The sequence below is a fragment of the Erpetoichthys calabaricus genome, chromosome 11 (assembly GCF_900747795.2).
Source record: "Erpetoichthys calabaricus chromosome 11, fErpCal1.3, whole genome shotgun sequence".
Taxonomy (NCBI): Eukaryota; Metazoa; Chordata; class Cladistia; order Polypteriformes; family Polypteridae; genus Erpetoichthys; species Erpetoichthys calabaricus.
The window spans coordinates 130,177,219-130,197,882 of record NC_041404.2 but is presented as its reverse complement, the minus strand read 5'-3'; the positions used below and the strand labels follow the sequence as shown (position 1 = coordinate 130,197,882).

Here is a 20,664-nt window from a genome sequence, read left to right as displayed (position 1 = left end):
TTATGTATAACATCCATCCATTCATCTATCAATCCATTTATCCAATTTCTAAATCCACTTAAATATAATGTCATAAAGTAATTGGTAATGGTGAGTGAAACAGGGGAGTTTCCTTTTGCATGTAGTTTCACAAAATTGATGCTAAACTTCATTTTGCATGCTTTTGTGCAACCACAAATCTCCCTAAAAAGGGTGTTTTGGAGTTTTAAAAGTTTTTTTGGGACTCGACAGAAAGAAACATTAACCGGTATCTGCAACCCCAGACACGCCTTTTTGAACCATATTATTTCTTAGCAGAGTTTCTAGTTGCAACATCTCATGGTGACACAAAATAACATAATCTTACACAAAAGCTGTAATGCAGAGAGAGATAATGAAATTGTTATCCAAATTACTGTAGAGGAGAAGAAAATGCTGCATATGCAGTCATAGAGATACCTTTAGCAGGTACAAACCTTTGTACTCACTGATAAAGATGCCCTCCCATCAGCCCCAGTGTTCTTCTGTGGCTTGATGGCAAATTTACTCCCCATATCAGGGCTGCCTTTTTGGTTTCCCTCCACAAACACAAATGTCCTCCCTGATATTCTATACAGGCCAGTATTTTAAGTTGGACCAACAGCAATGCACATGCAAAATATAGTGAAAATCGATTCAGCAGACACATGGGTGATTTTATATTTCTTGGCTGGCATGTGAACACTGCGGAGGAGTTAGGGAAAAGAGATGTCGGACCTAGAAAATGGAGAGATGCACAAAGAGTTCACCAGTTTTCCTGCCAAACAGACAATATATATATTGTCTATATATTATAGAACGTATATATATACTGTATGTGTATATATATATATATATATATATATATATATATATATATATATATATATTGTGATAGTTGCCCGGACACCACCAGTCTGAGACCACATCTTTATAAAACACGCACGTTTATTAAACATTAAATAAACAATTCCAACACTCCACACAATGCACTCAGCAATAATCACCCTTCAATACTCTGTCTCAGTCCTTTGCCGCCTCTACTCCTCCAGGGAGCTTCGTCCTTCTCCCACTCCCGACTCTGGCTCAATGACTGTAAGGAGGCTGCCCTTTTTATTCCCGCCCGGATGTGCTCCAGGTGGCTAATGACGTCCATCCGGCAGCACTTCCTGGTGTGGCGGAAGTGCTGCCCTTTGACCCGGAAACACTCCGGACGTCCCTGGCCGATCTCTCCGCCATCTTGCAGAGTGTGGCGGAAGTAACAACATCCGGGCCCCACGAGGTGTAAAGCGCCCCCAGGCGGTGGCCACGGGTCCCAACAAGTCCGACAGTTTGTTCTCCTTTCCCGTGGTCCTCTCCTGCTCCGTGGCAGTTGTGCCCTCGTGGCCCGGAAGTTATTCTTGCCACCTTCCGGTCCTTTCTGGCGTCCCGGCCAGGTAATAATCCTGGCCACCTGCGACAATATATATATATATATATATATATATATATATATATATATATATATTTATATATATATATATATATATATATTTATATATATACAGTATATATATAGTCACGCACATGCACATGGGAGATAGTTTACGGGCTTGAATACTTGTATTTCCTCACCGGATCAGAGGTTGGCGCTGTTCTCTAACCTGTTCTCCTTGTCCCCTGCCATCCAGCAGAAGAATCCCCCTGATAAACCCTTCCATCACTTCCACTTTTGCTGTTCAAGATTCCATCTTACCCTGATGTCATTTCCAGTTCCCAGGATTCCAAGTTAATTACATTGCTTTCTGTCTGCCTTGTATATATATATATATATATATATATATATATATATATATATATATATATATATATATATATACAGTGGTGTGAAAAACTATTTGCCCCCTTCCTGATTTCTTATTCTTTTGCATGTTTGTCACACAAAATGTTTCTGATCATCAAACACATTTAACCATTAGTCAAATATAACACAAGTAAACACAAAATGCAGTTTTTAAATGATGGTTTTTATTATTTAGGGAGAGAAAAAATCCAAACCTACATGGCCCTGTGTGAAAAAGTAATTGCCCCCTTGTCAAAAAATAACCTAACTGTGGTGTATCACACCTGAGTTCAATTTCCGTAGCCACCCCCAGGTCTGATTACTGCCACACCTGTTTCAATCAAGAAATCACTTAAATAGGAGCTGCCTGACACAGAGAAGTAGACCAAAAGCACCTCAAAAGCTAGACATCATGCCAAGATCCAAAGAAATTCAGGAACAAATGAGAACAGAAGTAATTGAGATCTATCAGTCTGGTAAAGGTTATAAAGCCATTTCTAAAGCTTTGGGACTCCAGCGAACCACAGTGAGAGCCATTATCCACAAATGGCAAAAACATGGAACAGTGGTGAACCTTCCCAGGAGTGGCCGGCCGACCAAAATTACCCCAAGAGCACAGAGACGACTCATCCGAGAGGTCACAAAAGACCCCAGGACAACGTCTAAAGAACTGCAGGCCTCACTTGCCTCAATTAAGGTCAGTGTTCACGACTCCACCATAAGAAAGAGACTGGGCAAAAATGGCCGGCATGGCAGATTTCCAAGACGCAAACCACTGTTAAGCAAAAAGAACATTAGGGCTCGTCTCAATTTTGCTAAGAAACATCTCAATGATTGCCAAGACTTTTGGGAAAATACCTTGTGGACTGATGAGACAAAAGTTCAACTTTTTGGAAGGCAAATGTCCCGTTACATCTGGCGTAAAAGGAACACAGCATTTCAGAAAAAGAACATCATACCAACAGTAAAATATGGTGGTGGTAGTGTGATGGTCTGGGGTTGTTTTGCTGCTTCAGGACCTGGAAGGCTTGCTGTGATAGATGGAACCATGAATTCTACTGTCTACCAAAAAATCCTGAAGGAGAATGTCCAGCCATCTGTTCGTCAACTCAAGCTGAAGCGATCTTGGGTGCTGCAACAGGACAATGACCCAAAACACACCAGCAAATCCACCTCTGAATGGCTGAAGAAAAACAAAATGAAGACTTTGGAGTGGCCTAGTCAAAGTCCTGACCTGAATCCAATTGAGATGCTATGGCATGACCTTAAAAAGGCGGTTCATGCTAGAAAACCCTCAAATAAAGCTGAATTACAACAATTTTGCAAAGATGAGTGGGCCAAAATTCCTCCAGAGCGCTGTAACAGACTCATTGCAAGTTATCGCAAACGCTTGATTGCAGTTATTGCTGCTAAGGGTGGCCCAACCAGTTATTAGGTTCAGGGGGCAATTACTTTTTCACACAGGGCCATGTAGGTTTGGATTTTTTTTTCTCCCTAAATAATAAAAACCACCATTTACAAACTGCATTTTGTGTTTACTTGTGTTATATTTGACTAATGGTTAAATGTGTTTGATGATCAGAAACATTTTGTGTGACAAACATGCAAAAGAATAAGAAATCAGGAAGGGGGCAAATAGTTTTTCACACCACTGTATATACTGTATATATATGTCAGCCATTTTTATCACATTTAGTTCTGTCTGGAGCTCATATGTCTGTATAGACCTTTCTTTCAAACACATATTTCAAGTTTACGGGATCCCCAAACCTTTTCCCTTGTCCCTGTGTTTATTTTACTGTATATAAATATGTATATATCGGATATCCCTTATATCCCTATATATATACACTAGCTGTATCTGATCGTGTTCAGCTCTGATGGGGAGTGTTTCCCTCTTGGTTGAGAAAAGCATGTGGCTGTGCTATCTCTGGCAATCGTCAGCTACCCTTAAAACACACATAGTTGTGATCTCTCTCTCAAAAATGTCAAACATTACTCCTTACAAATCTGTAGATGATTATGTTTATTGAACAAACAGGTATCGCTAGCTAAGCGGTGGAAAGGTATGCTACAACACTTGGTGAGACATAGACCAACTTGGATAGAGGCTGACACATGAGTGAGGGGGGCCCTCTCTCTTGGATTTGCGCAAATAAATCAGTACCACAAGCGAACTATGATACTTAGCGGGAAAATCAACCAGAATATTCATGCAAATTATAGAAAAAAACCAATCTAAATCTGTTAAGTATTTCTCTCATGAAAAGTGGACAGACATACAGACAGATAGACAGACTTTGGATTTTATATTTACCCGTGTACCACGTGCACATTTTTTCCTGAAAATAAGCATTAGAAAATCAGGTGCGCGTCATACACAAGGAATTTTTTGCTGTAATGTTTACTTCTTCTGCTTGGGCTCTCTCGCTCGCTCTCTCTCTCTCTCTCTCTTGCTCGTTCGTTCGCTCGCACACGCTCACTCTCTCTCTCTCTCACTCGCTCGCGTGCGCTCTCTCTCTCTCTCGCTCACTCGCTCTTTTGTCATGCAACAAAAACAGAAGGGCATTTCGCGGAAAACGTGCCCTAAACTCTTCCTATACAATCACAATGCGTGTTGTACACGGGGCAAATTTTTTTCGTGATTTTCTTTGTAAAAATTAGGGTGCGCGTCTTACACGAGGGCACGTGGTACACGAGTAAATACGGTATATATATATATATATATATACACAGTACATATATATATTGTATATTGTAACATATAGATATATATATATATATATATATATATATATATATATATATATATATATATATATATATATATATATATATATATATATATATATATATATAGTAACAAGACGAGACTTCAGACATGGGAAAGGTTTGGGGCAACCACCCATATAATATGTTCCTGGCTGCAAAAGTAAAGAATTGTAAGACCAGAGTAGTTTACAAGACTGGGTCCAAAACAGAACTGAATTGCAGAGGAAGGGAGTGAAGCTTTATAGAAGATCTGGAGGAAGTGATGTCGTCCTCAGGCCCGGGACTGGAAGTGACGTGTCCCGAGTTGAACCAGTGTTTCCTGGTGGGATTTCCCAGGAGACGTCTGCAGGGGACTTAGAAAGAGAGTTAGTGTACCCCGCCGTGCCCTGGGCAGATGTGTTACCATTATTCTTTAAGCCCTTCAGCTGCCTCCTATTCGCACGTGTGTGACTATATATATATATATATATATATATATATATATATATATATATATATATATATATAGATAGATAGATAGATAGATAGATAGATAGATAGATAGATAGATAGATAGATAGATAGATAGATAGATAGATAGATAGAAGTACACTTTATCTGTCTTTTTTTTTACTATCTGCTTTTCCATTCAGGGCAAGTCCAATTTTCTTCAATACATCTAAGATACAAGAGTTTTTTTCAGCTATGAGGAAAGGGTTAGATATAGACAAAGAAGTCCTAATAATTGGAAATCATATCCAGAGAGCTTATCTACTTCTTGTTATTATTCTTTTTTTATCAAGGCCCAACTAAAACAAGCTTGTTAAATCCCGAATTGTTATTTATTGGCATATTACAAACTCTTTGACAGGTTTAAATGCCCTTAGCAAGATGCCAAATTGGCTTCCCAGGCAGAAAACAATTTGAACTCAATTAAGAGATTTGCATTTAGGTCAGCGCCTTCATTAGCATAGATAAAGCAGCACGCGCATTAGCATAGATAAACTCAGCTGTGCTATTGGTTATGAAGTGGTATCTGAGCTGATTCAATGCCAGGGTTCAATAAAAGGCACATTAATATTGTTTAAATTGAGAACGAATTACAAGTTCAAAAGGTGGATGCATTACCTTGGAAGATGCCTGGTAAAATTATTGTCATAAAGTGATGAATGCCAACTGTCTCCGGCAGGGAGCACATTCATGGTAAAGCAAAAATGCATCCAATATTTTTGTGGCTTTTTGTGTGTGCAGTTTAATGTAATACATGACTCTGTTAAACAAGCTCTTCTTCTCTGTTGCTCAAAGTGATTTTTTGGCTGTCCAAGCCTGTTGGCCAGACACTTAACACATATACTTATGAGTTTTTTGCAGTTGCTTTTGCCAGAAAATGATGACTGATTTCTTCTGCCAAGTGTATGCTTTCTCTTCAGCCTGACCCTGCAAATCTGGAATAAGACCCTCAAAGCATCTCGTTAGTTTTTAAGATTTTTCTAATTGATTTGTGCAATAAATGTTTATTGTTCTGTAGCTAAAAACACAACCCTGCTTGGTAATGAAATATTAACCTCGTGCATTTTCTGTCCTGCCATATGGTGTATCTTTAATGTTTAGGCAGGGAAGAATCAAAACTTGGCAGCTCAACATCCTAGTTTCAGAGCAGTATTTATTGCCTTGGCACTGAGCTCTGCAATGTGTTTACAATGCCTAATGAATTTACTGGCCAGGACCAACTTGCAAGCAGGAGACAGCTGCAGTTGGTCTTGCGCCTTGCTAAAAAGTCACATTTTAAATTCCTTAAATGACTTCCCACAGCTTTTATTAAATGTTTTAACTGTAGTTTTATAAGTAGTTGAGAGTATTTTAGCACCTCCTCCAGGATGACTTTCCATATTACACCTTTTCCTTCTGGAATAGGCTCTAACTCCTCAGTACTGTGATGTGAATACACTGAAAAAGAAAATTGGTCGTTTGGTGACAATGAAGGAGTAAAAACATCATAGAAAAAGATTAAACAAAACAATAATCCAAAAATGCTCCATTCTCCTTCCATTATTTACTGAGCCTTGCTCTTTCATGAACATTTGCAGATTAGAGGAACAATTACAGCAATAGATCACATCTCCTTCTCCTAGATTACCAGGTGATGAACTGGATATGGATCTAATTCGAGAACTAAAGTTATTTTTTGATTGAATTGCTTACCATCCAGGGTTGACTTTGCTTTGCGCTTGATACTGCCATTTATTATGTCCAAAGAGAACAAGAAAAAAAACTCCAAAAATTTACAAAATAGCAGAAAGCCTAGGAGATAAAAAGTCAAAGGGATTATCCAAAAAGTAGTTGATAAAAATGTGCACGATCAAAGCCAAAAGATCAAAATGAGCCAGCAAACAAAACCAAAATGTTAATCCAAAAATATATAAATAAGATCCTAGCTTGTAACAATGATTCCTTTTCCTAACTATTAATTGTTGTCAACATTCTTCACTCCTTTCTTCTTATTTTTCTATTTCCAACACAGTCCTTGAAGCAAACAGTGTACAACTATTCTCCCTTCTCACATACTTTATGACAATCTGTGTTTGGTGGCTGCAAACATAAAGCCAGCTACTTATTTATATGCATATTTGAGTAGGGTTTTTGCTAGACTCCTACATTTATTTTCATCCTGGCAATGTGACTTCCCTCAGTTCTTCTCTTCCATCTTGTGGAAAGCTATACAAGCTATTAACAATGTTAGTATTCCCTTTTTGCCTCGTAAATCTCTTCTCCTGGATCTCTCTATGTTTAACTTAACTGTACTAAGGCTAATATACCCTTTCACAAAATGGTGCCCCATCCAAGATTGTTTCCCCACAATTTCACTAGATGGTGCTGAGATAAGTGGCCCTACAATGGAAAGTGTGCACAGGAAATGGACGGAGGATGTAAGGATGGATGGATGACTGCATTTGAAACTAAAGCAGTCTTCCTCAAGGCCTTTCATACCAGCTCATCAATCCATTATCACTTTTTATACCATGACTCACCCTTACTACAAACAGTGTTTTTATGATCATTTAGAGACAGTTATGGCTGGATAATACACACTGATAAGAGAGTGGAAATGCAGAATCCAAGGTTTCAAGAGAATTCATGATTTATTTTTGTATCATGCAGTTCCCTGTCCAAAAATAGCTCTACTGTCTATTAAGATTAGATGCAATTTGAGAAGGTGAATTATTTGGAAATATTGGGATAAAAACTAGCTAAGGGAATATAATGCACCAGTCAGTAACAAATGCCTTTGCACATCTCTTTTAGAGACATAGTGATGGAACAGTTGTGGCAGCTTAGAACAGTGAGTAATCAATCCTGTTACAGACGTTCCAGAGAAATAAACATGACAGTGGCGCCTGATAACTATTGTAGGTGGTACACACAATGGATGGGCATCCCGACAAGGAGATAGGAAGATTCCTTACCCGGACAGGAGGCCCTGAGTGGACAGAAAAGTATCCAGGCTGAGAGAGGGAAGGATGTCTTAACGAGACAAGGCTCTCCAAATGGATGACGGACATCCCAGCCAGTAGAGAAGATGGTTCCTTACCCAGACAGGAAGCCCCAGATGAATGGTCAGGTATATGTATAGCACCATCCCTGGCCAGGATAGAAGAGGAGAACATGGAAGGACTGTCTTGGTAGGGGGTGTTTATTCCCCAAAATTGCTAGGTGGCAGCAGCCCTCGATATTGGTGCTCATTCGGGAACCAGCAGGGAATGCCAAGAATTGTAGTCTGCAATTTCACAGTCACCTAGAAATGCTTCCAATGACCAACAGAACCTGGCACCAATTGTACTCCCGGGTCCTCAATAAAAGGGACCGCACTGCCTTGTCCAGTCAGAACTAGGAGGAGGATGAGCAACATTCAACTGGAGGAGGGCAATGCAGTGGAAAGAGGAGAGCTGTTTGGAGGAGAGATAATGTGTACTTTGATGCTTTTTGTGAGGTATTGTGTAATAAACACCCATTTATTTGAACCCAGGACTCTCTTGGTGTGCTCGTGGGTCTTAGGGCTCTCTGGTGCCCCTGAGCTTTCACACTGTTTAAATTGACCACAGCATTTACTATATAAACTGTGATGGAGACCCACTCTATAATGGAAAAAAGAGAATGAACTTCTAAATCTTTATCAAAAACAGGTGTTCTGTTAAGCATGAAATACATGAAAATGTTAGCTGAAGTGAGATTTGGAACATATCAAATATCTGAACAGAAAAACAAAGCCTTTCATCCCCATTAGGCATCTCTCTTCAGGTTAAGATCACTTTATCTCAAGTAAAATGGATTGCTCACTTGCTCACTGTACAAACTTTAAGCACCATATACTCCATGTAAATTACTTCCCAAATTCTGTCCTGATCTGTCTGTTTTTAAGCTCTGAGTGCAATAATTCACTGTTGTTTAGATTCCTGTTAATCTTCATCCCTTTGTTAGTTTTCTATTTTTCATCTTCTTCCGCTCCCTTGTTGCTATTCTTTTCTGTTTTTCTTTGCATCAGTAATTTTGCCCTGGTTCCTTGGCATCAAGTATGTCTATTTTCTAAGTACTGTGTACTGGTTGGCAGACAGGGCTCTCGTGTACTTTGGATAATTGTGCCACGTACTAATTGAGAGTCCTATTGAAGAAACCTGATGCCTCAGCCTCAGTACTGTGGCATTGATAGTTTAAAATCATGCCCTTTAACTTCCCTTTTTGTGGTCTTCTGACCATTTAGTACTTTTGTTTTTTTAGTTTTGACTTTTGGTTTTCTTATTTTGAATTTTAGATTTTGCACTCATTTGGCTTTGATATCTATTCAGTTTTTATTTTTGGATATTTGTTTTGAAATCTGTATTTTATATTATTGAACTCTGCTTAAATAAAATTAGGTATCTTTTAGTCTTTATGGTTTTGACATTCTCTGTTTTGAGGAACAACTGTCATTTAAACACTTGCCCCAGTTCACCTCCTGACTCTGAGTTCTCTAAACTATTGAAAAGGAAAGGCCTTTAAACTTCAACCTGAAGATATCTCTGACTGATACTTCTCAGTATGGCTGTCTGAAAGTCCTCATATTCTCAGGTATCCCTATGTTGTTCATTTCTAACTGAAGAGCTAGGTACCTTAGCAACTCCTTTGCTACCTGTGTCCCATAATATTAGGCTGTTACAGTATATGACCAGAAGGAACAAACTGCTGGTTCTGTGGACTAAGGAAACTGTAATTGTCTTCTGTCATTGCCCTTCACGTATTTACTATGTCTGTGCCTATAGAGTAATACTCTTTTGGTATTATTAAATACTGTACATATGATTTACTGCTCTGTGGTTACTGTTTACCCACACAAGCACTTAACTGTGTGGGCTGTTTTGTATTGTAAGCCTGTTGCCCCTCCTGTTCCATCATAAATTCTTGATGCTGGACATTCTGTTACATTATCAGCATATAATTCACAAATCCCTGGGATTCAGGAGGGAAGAGTTTTTAAATCTGGATGTGACTGCAGTGTAAATACACCTCATCAGCAGTAGATTATATACTACTAGTTATCATTGGAACAGAAGAAAGAAGAAAGAGGCTGCCAGCAGGTATCTGATAATGTGGTGTGTGTCAGAACAGTGTCTGATCTCATTTGTCTTCCAATGGAGGTAGTTGACCTGCATTATTAATTATTTTATCTATTTATGAATCTGGTAATGGGTAGGGTACTGCAGAACACAGCAGACACTGACAAGCCCCAGAATGTTATAGAGTGAGTCCTGTGCCTGGTATAAAAACATAAGAGCCTAGTGTTTAATAAGTTTAATTAGTTTAATAAATGAATGGAGACCATCTGCTCCATTAAGCTTCTTTGATTAGCTAATCGGTTGTCCCAAATATCTCAATCAAGTACTTTGTAAAAGTTGTCACGTTTTCTTCTTCTACTACATGGCTTGGTAGTTTATTTTCTAGATCCTCATAACTGTTGGAGAAGTATTTCCTGGTATCCATGAGTATGTGATTTTTCAGGTATATTTCAGGTATATTTTTCTTTTCCCTGAAGTTGCTTAACTCTGGAAATATGGTTTTTATAAAAAATATTTATCTCCTTGGAAGTTTTCACATTTACATATTACAAAACATTGAATCACATTGGATTTAGTTTGGCTTTTTTGACACTGATCAACAGAAAAGACTATGTAATTTCACAATGACAACAGCTCTCTGCAAAATGGTCTATCTTAGTTATAATTATAAAACCCAAAATAATTGATCACTAAGTATTCACTCCCTTCAAGTTAGTATTTGGTAGATGTACCTCTGGTAGTCTTGAGTCTGTGTGCACAGGGCTCTACCAGCTTTTCAAATCTGGACACTGCCATTTCCCACATTGTTCTTTGCAAAACAGCTCAAATTCTCCCAGGATGCATGGAGATTATGTGTGAACAGTCTTTTCCAAGTCCAGTCACAAACTTTCAACAGGCTTTAGATCTGGACTTTGACTTGACCACTCCAGGACATTAAAATTGTTGTTTAGAAGCCATTCCTGTGTAACATTGCTTTATGCTTGAAGTCATTGAATTGATAGAAGAAAAATCTTCCCCCATGGCACAGGTTTCACAGGTTGCACACTGTTTCAGACTGGAGCAGGTTGTCCTCCAGGATTTCCTTGTCTTTTACCCTTAAAATCCTTCCAAGGCCTGCTGCAGAGAAGCATCCCCACAGCATGATGCTGCAAATGCTATGTTTCAAAATGAGGATGGTGCGTTTTGAATAATGTGCAGTGTTCAAACATGGTAGTTACTATGATTGTCAAATAGCTCAGTTTTGTTCTCGTCAGACCACAGAACCTTCTTCCAACTAACTGACTCCTGGCAAACTTTAGTTGAGATGTCATGTGTGTTTTTTTTAGCTGTGGTTTTCACTTTGGCACTCTTCCATAAAGCTGTGAATGGTGAAGCAGCAGGACAACAGTTTTTGTCTGCAGGTTTTTCAATCTCCGCCACTTTAGATTGTAACTCCTTTTGAGTTCTTACAGGTCTCTTGGTGGTGTCGCTCACTCATCTCCTTTCTTGCACAATCACTTTTCTTGGATAGCCTGCTCTGCGTAGATTTCGACTCTTTTCCATTTCTTAATGATTGATTAACTGGACTCCAAGGGATATTCAGTGTCATGGATATTTTCTTAAATCCCAAACAGGTGATATCCATGGAACTAATTTTGTAGCTTCTAAAACCAATTGGCTATACCTGTGATGATTTAGGTGTTTTATATTAAAAGTGGTGAATAGTTATGTGATCAATTATTTTCTCTTTTGTGTTTATAATTAACTAGCCATCCCCACGGCACCACCCACATAATAGTGAAACAAGACAGTGAGGAGGGTCCAGCCCAGCTCCCCACTTCTGATGTCACACATCCCCCTCCTCTCGGCCTGCAGCCTCTGTTTCAGATTAGCATGAATATATTGCTCCTGCAAGCGAACTATGATTCTTAGCGTGATGAGGGAAGTTTCAAAATCAACCGGAATGTTCAAGCAAATTATAGAAAAAAAAAAAAAAAACAATCTAAATCCATTAAGTAGTTCTCTCGTTCGCTAATTAAGCAGAGGTAAGGGAAACCTTGAGGCTAGTGTGTGAGTGAGGAGGGTCCCTCCCCCCACCCCTCGGCCCACTCGGATTATTGCAAATAAATTGGTACAGAAAGCAAACTATGATACATAGCACAATGAGAGAGGTCGCAAAATTAACCAGAATGTTCAAGCAAATTATAGAAAAAAATCTGATCTAAATCTATTAAGTAGTTCTCTCGTGAAAAGCGAACAGATATACAGACAGAGAGACAGACGTTGGATTTTATATATATATCATAGATTTAGACAACTTTGAAGAGATATGTTTTTACTTTGATATTAAAGAGTTTTTTTTCTGTTGATCAGTATCAAAAAATCCAAATTAAATCCATTGAGATTGAGTGTTGTGTAAAAATAAAATTCAAAAACATCTACAATAACAACATTTATTTATATAGCACATTTCCATACAAACAATGTAGCTCAACAAGGTAGATGTCAAAGAGAAAGTTACAAGAAAAGAAAAATAAATAAAATTAGGCAATAATAATAAAGAATAAGTAACAAAGAATATACAAATACAAAATCTTGAAAAACAGATACTGTATATATCAAGTAGAAGAGTAGGGTCCTTATATACAATATCATGATGTAAGTCTCTAAGAATGAGTTCAGTGATAAGGTCAGATGGCCGGGAGGTCAAAAAAAAAACAACCAGTTCGGCTGGAGTAAAAATCAAAATCTGCTAGGGTTCAATGGCCAAAAGGGCTGCCTAGTCCCCACTGGGCATTTTATCTAAAATAAATGTTCTTAAATCAATCTCCTTTGTTTCCAGGCTTCATTATGATAGAATTCAATGAAGTTGGTCTCGTGGACAGCTGAGGTACCCGACTTCCTTCCATTGTCACAGGTGGCTGTATGGTGCCTTGACCAGGTAGTGGTGGCACAAATCGCCATCACTGAAGAACCTGAAAAGACAGCAGAGGAAAGGAGAGATTAGTAAAGATCGCAAATCCCTCGAGAATATGATAATTCTATGTCTATATGTTCTATTAGGAGTACAACTAAAATGTAGCTACGAAAAAGTCAAATTAAAATAATAGGTTTTTAGCAGTTTTTTAAAAAATGTAATAGAATGTTTAATCAAATAATCATTTAGCTGCTTAAAAACTGCCTTTTCTACAATTTTACTTAAGAAAGGCAGGTTAGAAACTGGTCTAAAGTTGTCAAAAACAGAAGGAACAAGATTTTTTTTCTTGAGCAGGGGCTTAACAACTGCAGTCTTTAGACAGTTAGGGAAGACCCCCATATCTAATGATGAGTTCACTATGTCAAGTACACTATCAGCTAGCACATACTGAGACTTCTTTGAAAAGCCTTTTGGGAGTGGGTCAAGGGTACAGGTGGATGGTTTCAGTTGAGAAATTATTTTACGTAGTTTGGATAAATCTATTCCATTGAAAAAATTAACCTACTTAAAAGGGCGTTTTGGGGTTCAACAGGATTAACTTTGGGGGGTTGTGCTATATTATTTCTAATATCATTTATTTTATGTTTAAAAAATAAAGTCAAAGCCTCACATGTATTACTGGTAGTAGGAGGAATTCCATTGAGTGATCTGGGTTTAGAAGATGATCAAAAGTTGAGAAAAAAAACTCTTGAATTACCAGCATTATCATTAATAATTTTGGAGAAACGGGACTGCCTCTCAAGGCAAACTGTATTGTTATATTCATTTATTTTATCCTTCAATATTTCATAGTGGACTACTAGTTTATTTTTTCTCCATTTATACTCAGCTCTCCAGCATGTTCTCTTTAGATCAGACACGCTATGTGTCTTCAAAGGTATTATAGTGTTCTTAACAATCTTTTCAGGGGCCACTATATCAGCTGCAGCTCTCACCTTAGCATAAAAATTCTCCATCTTACTGTTAACACTGTTAGCACTATTGAAGTAAGTACTACAATTGGAGCGATCGTTTAGAATATTGGCAACTCATTTGTGAGAAATAAAATTGTGAACATATAATAACAATGTATATGACACAAAATTATTACATGTTCAAACTGAGCATGAATAAATAATAACAAATATTATTACATGGTTAAAAGAAACTTAAATCTCAAGACAACTTGTGTGTACTCACAGTTGTAGTGCGGCTTTAGGACTGGAAGGTGATCCACAAACATGGTTGTTTCCCTGCGTTTCCTTCAAAAGAAGTACTGTGAGCAGAGGCTGCCTCTGCATATTGACAAAAATAATCTGACAAAGGACTTTCATCTTGTTAGCAGAAGAGGCCTTTTTAAGCTGCTCCAGAATATTATTTGTTCTCTAAGACATTGTTACATGCTCATATTCTTTCACAAAAACATGCAGGACACTGTCCAGCATAATGACTCATCCTATGACTTCCCAGTCGACAGTTAAATAAAAAAGTTTTGAGCCCTTGCTCTACTCCTTTTTGGCACTTTCTTTTCCCTCCGGTTGCCATATTCCTTAAACTCCTCTAAGTACAATGAATACCTTCACACAGGAAGCAATGTAAAGCTATTCAAAGAAGAAAAACTAAAATTCAAATGATCTTCATTAGATAAATGATTTTTGCAGATGATGGTGCTGCTCTGGCCATCCATTCCAAGGAAGACCTCCAAAAAATCATCATGTTTTCCACATGAACAAAAGCCACGCCTGAAGAAGACGGAACAGATGATCCAGGAAGTCATTAACACTGCTAGCATCTCCATGGGTAACCCAGTGCTTCACTGGCTCTTGCAGCTTGACCATTGATGCTCAACTGAACAATTATGTTGGCAAAACAGCAACAAAGGGAGCACAAGGGACTGGAAGAACACCAATATGTTCATCAACACATATGATGAGGGTATATCAGGCCTGTGTACTCTTAAACGTTCATATACTACTTTGAGTCATAGTAACTTTGCCTATTTGGAGCATTGGCTCCATGCTATCCATCTTCATTGTCTCAGAAAAAATTCTAGGATCACATGGTAGGACTGTAAGTTGTATACTGAATAAAGATATTCTCACAGAAGCAGACATTAAAAGCATTTGGAATCCCAATGACTTCATTGGCTCAATAATAACAATAGAATGGAAGATGGAGCATATGGAGAGATGACAACACACTTGCTGAGCACTTGAAGGATGTATGCAAACATGACTCCAAGGCAGGCCATAATGGGAAGGGGCAGGGAGGCTGACACAACAAGCAGCAAAAAAGCAAGCAGAGGTAAAATGAGCTGTAGGGAGAAAAAGAATGTAGACAGCAGAAGTAAACACCAACACCTGACGACTCTTCATTTGCTTGTAACAACAAAGCAGGTTGGTTGAGCCCTGGACTATTTAGTTACAGCAGGTGCTGGAATACAGTGACAGATTGACTTAGGTGCTGAACTCCATAGTCTTTCAAAACAGAAGAATACCAAAAAATCACTTCTAGACAAAGTCTTCATTTTAATGAGAAACATTCTGAAACATTTTTTTAAAAATATGTCCATTTGTGAACATACAATTGTTTTATTATTATATTGTTTTTCACTCATCCATTGCCTAAATCTATTAATCTATCTATTTTTAGTATCTGCTTTTCCAGTTTCAAACAGCTGAAGCCAGAGTGTATCCCAGTACATTCACATTATATTTACATTTACTCATTTGGCTGACTCCCTTATCTGAGGCGACTTACAACATTCATGATACAATTGGTTACATTTCTTTTGGTTTTTCAGTTGGAGCACAAGCAAATCAAGTGACTTCCTCAACGTCACAAAGTTTTAGTAGCATCAATTATGATTTACAATCCATGTCTGGATGAGGTACCAGCTTATCGCATGGCACAGTCACACTTACATCCAGTTTACAGCTGCTGATTAAACTTATATTCATGTCTGCTGGCTGTGGAGCAAAACAGGAGTATCCAAAGAAAAACCCATGTGGAAAAAAACTTGCAAACTGGACAAATACCTTGACCAGGCCAGGATTCAACTCTGCTGGAGCTTGGGTTCAGAGGTGCTCATCAATACGTTATCATTCCACTGCTCAGCCCAATTCCGGAGTTAAAGAAAGAGGAGGCTATCTTGTAAGTATAAACCAATTCATGTTATAAAGTCTAGATGTCTGCTTGAAAAAATAATGAGATCTGTTGACGGCACGATTATATTCAGTTTTAAATGTTTACTTTAATTGCTGAAATTAAAGCAAAGCATTTCAGCATGACAGAAATATGGGGAATGAATATGCAAGATTTGTATTAAATGCTCATTCTATGTAATGGAATGTATGAGATATTTTAAGGAATAAGTTGAGTATTTTCCAAGTTGAAGTTATTTCTTCAAAATCATAGTATATATATTAATTTGCAACATGAAGTTGCATTAAGAAGTGAAGTATATTTTAGAAATTTAAAAAATAACTAGCCTGTTATTGTGTTTTATAATTGGGCTAATTCATACTGTGCTCCCAGCCTGAAAAAACTTTAAAACTTACATATTATTTACATTGTTATAGCCAAATCTGTTATTGAGTATTAATCTGTGTCTTCAGATTGTTCACATATTGCAAAACAGTGTATCCAAGTAATTTTAAGAAGGGATTAAAGTAAAAAGCAAAATAATACTTTTGTGAAACAGCCATTTTAAAAGAAGATGGGTTGTGCTGCTCATTCTCCTCCACATCACCCTTTTAAGGCCAAAGGTGTGGATTCACCTCAGAAAGTCATCACCAAGCACTGCTATTGACATTATTGTATGTGAATGCCATAATGTGAATTTCTGTTGCTGTTCTGTAGACTAGACAATAATAACTAAAAAGTCACACTTAAGATTGCTCACAGTCTTTCACTAAATGAAAGTTTATTTCATTATTTTTAAAGATACAGTGGTGCTTCAGTGGTCTAGCAAGAGAAAGATTGAGTGTGCGCATACCATAAAATCAAATGACAAAAACTGAACAAATGTTATAGGCATATATATAGTCTAATCAGGCTGAAGTTTAGTAAGTTCAGTACAGATGTTTTAGCATAGGCAGAGTGGTAGCGCAGAGTTGTCATTCCAACCTCACAGCACCAGGGTTCTTCATGGAGTTTGCACCTTCTCCTAGAGAATTTACAAATTGATTACTCTCAGTGTATCAATGTTACATGTGAGTTTACTCATTCTTAAACATTCTCCTCATTTCTTTTATGCCATATCCTTAGCAAGAGCGACTCATCACATGTTCAAAGATTTGATAATTCATTCAGTATCATCATTGTTTGGCTCTATCACACACTCTTCCTTTTTTATTTTCTCAATTTTTGTCTATAGCACATTCACATAACACGCTACGGAAAGTACATAATGCTGAGTGTTGTGAACTTAGTATCAATGTGCAGGTGGCTTGGCTCTTCCAAAAAATCTAAGATCTTTATTAAAAATACAATGCCATATAATCCATTCAGGTCAGATTCATTGTTATGTGAATTAGGTTCAATGAATCTCTCATGTGTCCTTGGTATGAACATGCATCTGTCTGTTGTTGCAAGCCATGGCAGAACATAACCTTTGAAGAAACAGAATTACAGAAACAAAAGTAGGCAGAATTTAACCTGGCGAAGGAAGAGTGTCATAACTCTACCCACGATAGCCTCTGAAAGCAGAAAAATGAGCAAGAAATGTATCCTTACCACAAAAAAATAGTACCAACAATCTGTGATAAAATGTATTATTTCCAATTTATTTTTGCTGTCACAGGCACGCCTCATGAATGTGGAAGTCACATTTTCTTAAAGTGAAATCATTGCTGTTTCAAAATAAATGTATTTAGTAAGCTTTAATGCTTTTGTTTTTCACATTGGGACTCTAATACTCCATTACAAAACACAAGAGAAGGCTAGTTATATTTTTAAATATATAACATATTAGCAACATTACCTCTCAAAGACAGGTAATACATTTTAAAATATTTGATATCTCTTGCCTTATGTGTACCTTCTGCATGTTTCCCCCATGTGTCTGATCCTCTCTTGACAGGGCTCCCTCTGTCGGACATGTTCCTGTAAAGCCTGGTTCTCTGCTTCTGTCATTTTGAGGCAGCTTTCTTGCCTCCTGTTCCCTTTAATACTTCACTGTCTTTGGAGGCGACTCTCAGCATGCCTTCTATGCTTTTACTTCTACTTGTGTGTCTCATACTGGCACTTCCTCTTTTAATTGCATCACCAAAGCCAAACTGACCAATCATATCAAAGCTAAACTGAGCAATGAGATTGGCAATTGAGACACACATAAGCAGATCTTAGCATGTATTTATATAGTAGATAGATGCTTCACTTTAGAATGTAATTTCATGTGGCAAACTAATGTATACCATGATTATGAAGAAATAGCTTTGACTTCAAAACTACTGAACTTATCCTTTAAAATAGTTGATGAGGCCAAGCTGTAGACCATTTCAGTCTAATATGTACCATAAATGCTCACATTTGAGGTACTGATTAACCATTCCTATCAAATATTATATATTTGCTTATGCTACCCTCTGTCTTTTAATGGATGAGTATGTAAAATGGAAAAGTCATTTTTAAGTATCATTCCTAAAATTCTGTTTTCATATTATTATAATTATTATTTTTAGTAGTATTAGTATTGTTACCTGTACATAGCATAGTAAAATTTTTATTTGCATGTCTGACCAAAATGCAACACTCTCTGGTGCCATGATAAACAATAAAGTAAATGATATAGTGTGTATTATTCAGGACCGATACATTAAACTAATGTATCAGCATCTGCTTGGCACTGTTACAGTCTTTATATCTTCTACAGAGTTTGCAAAATTTTAGTTCTTTTTTATTGTGGCTTACTTAATTATAAAGGTTACTATGGACATTTGTAAATAATTATAAATATTATTAAGGAAATATGAATTTTAATACTGCCATTACATAACTATGCCATGTCGTTGACTAACCTGCTTAAGCCAGACCACAGTCCCGGAGGAATTTTGGGGGCAGGAACAAACCCTGGACAGGACGCCAGCCTATCGCTGTACGTAACTATGCAGTATTCATAATTCTGATTCCAGAAGTTATTATATTAGTTTTCTTTCCTGCCTACCTGGCTGCATCTGCACTATATTAAAAAGAGAAAAAATTAATCAAGAAAAAGACTAATGTAAATGCTATATGGCCAATACAAAACATTTACAATCCTCACAGGTGGCGCAGTGGTAGTGCTGCTGCCTTGCAGTAAGGAGACTGTGGAAGATTGTGGGTTCGCTTCTCGGTTCCTCCCTGTGTGGATAGCGCTTTGAGTACTGAGAAAAGCGCTATATAAATGTAATGAATTATTATTATTATTATTACAATAATATACTTTGTTTTTTTAGCGCTATATGGGAGCTGGAGGGCACTATTGAGTTTATACTTATACAGATTAACAAAAAACACATTTTGGTTGGTCTCTGTTCTCTGACATTTGGCTTTGAAAATAAGCAGTTACGATGGAGTGTAACCCCTGTCCAAGGATGGCTGTCTCCTTGCCCTCAATACTGTTAGTACTGGCACCGCACCCCCACTACTGTAGACTGGGATCATTGGGTTAGACAACGAACGGATGGATGGATAAATGGAGGAATGAAATAACCAGAAATGCCAAATAGTACATGTAGAAAACGCGATGAGAAATTGAAAGGGATTTGGTTTATAAGACTGCAACCCCCATTCAGGTTTATTCTTGTCTTACGCCCAGTAAGACTAAGTAAAGAGTGGATTACTGAAAAACTTACATTGGGTTAACCATGCTACGTAAATGAATGGATGAAGAATTTACGATAAAAATAGGTTTTAACAAAGCCAGCTGAGTGACTTACCAAGACGCGCCCACAAACTTCGCAGAACTGCACAGATTCTGCAGTCCAGACTGCAGCGACGATTAACCCTAAGAATAAAAATTAGTACCGTATCCACTTTTTTAAAATCACGTGGCAAATAAAAGTGCTGGTAAAATGTTACACATGTGACTAATCAGAGTAACATCTAGCTGTGATTGTCATTCAAGGATGAATACATATGAATGAGGAACAACTCTTAAGATTGTTGAAGAAGTTGCTAAGTCCCCGCCCACTTGGGTGACGTCACGGGAAGGGCCCCGCAGGTATGGCTATAACACACAGTTCGCTCTGGCTTGGATGAGCTGCACTTTCAGTTTCTTCTGCGGCGGACGGAGGACTTTTTGTTCGTTTAGTTATTTTTTTTTCTCTTTTTTAAAAATATATTTTATGTGTATCCGAGAAGATAGATATACTTGAGTTCGTTTGCCTTTCGTGTTTTATTTTTTCCCTTGATTTCGCTTCGACTCCAACAGGATGGCTGCTAGCATTAAGGCACTCCAGCAGTGGTGTAAAATTCAGTGTGACGGCTACCGGGACGTGAATATTACCAACATGACCAGCTCTTTCAGGGATGGCTTGGCTTTCTGCGCTCTGATCCATAAGCACAGACCTGATCTCATGTAAGGAAAA

General features: G+C 37.7%; 1 protein-coding gene across 1 annotated transcript in view; it reads left to right on the top strand.

The window, feature by feature from the left end:
• Positions 1-20,278: 20,278 nt before the first annotated feature.
• Positions 20,279-20,664, top strand: part of micall2a (mical-like 2a) — a 114,201-nt gene continuing 113,815 nt past the window's right edge. Inside the window, exon 1 of the mRNA XM_028813908.2 lies at positions 20,279-20,654. Coding sequence (XP_028669741.1) covers positions 20,509-20,654 — 146 coding nt within the window. The 5' untranslated portion in view covers positions 20,279-20,508. The remainder of the gene's footprint in view (positions 20,655-20,664) is intronic.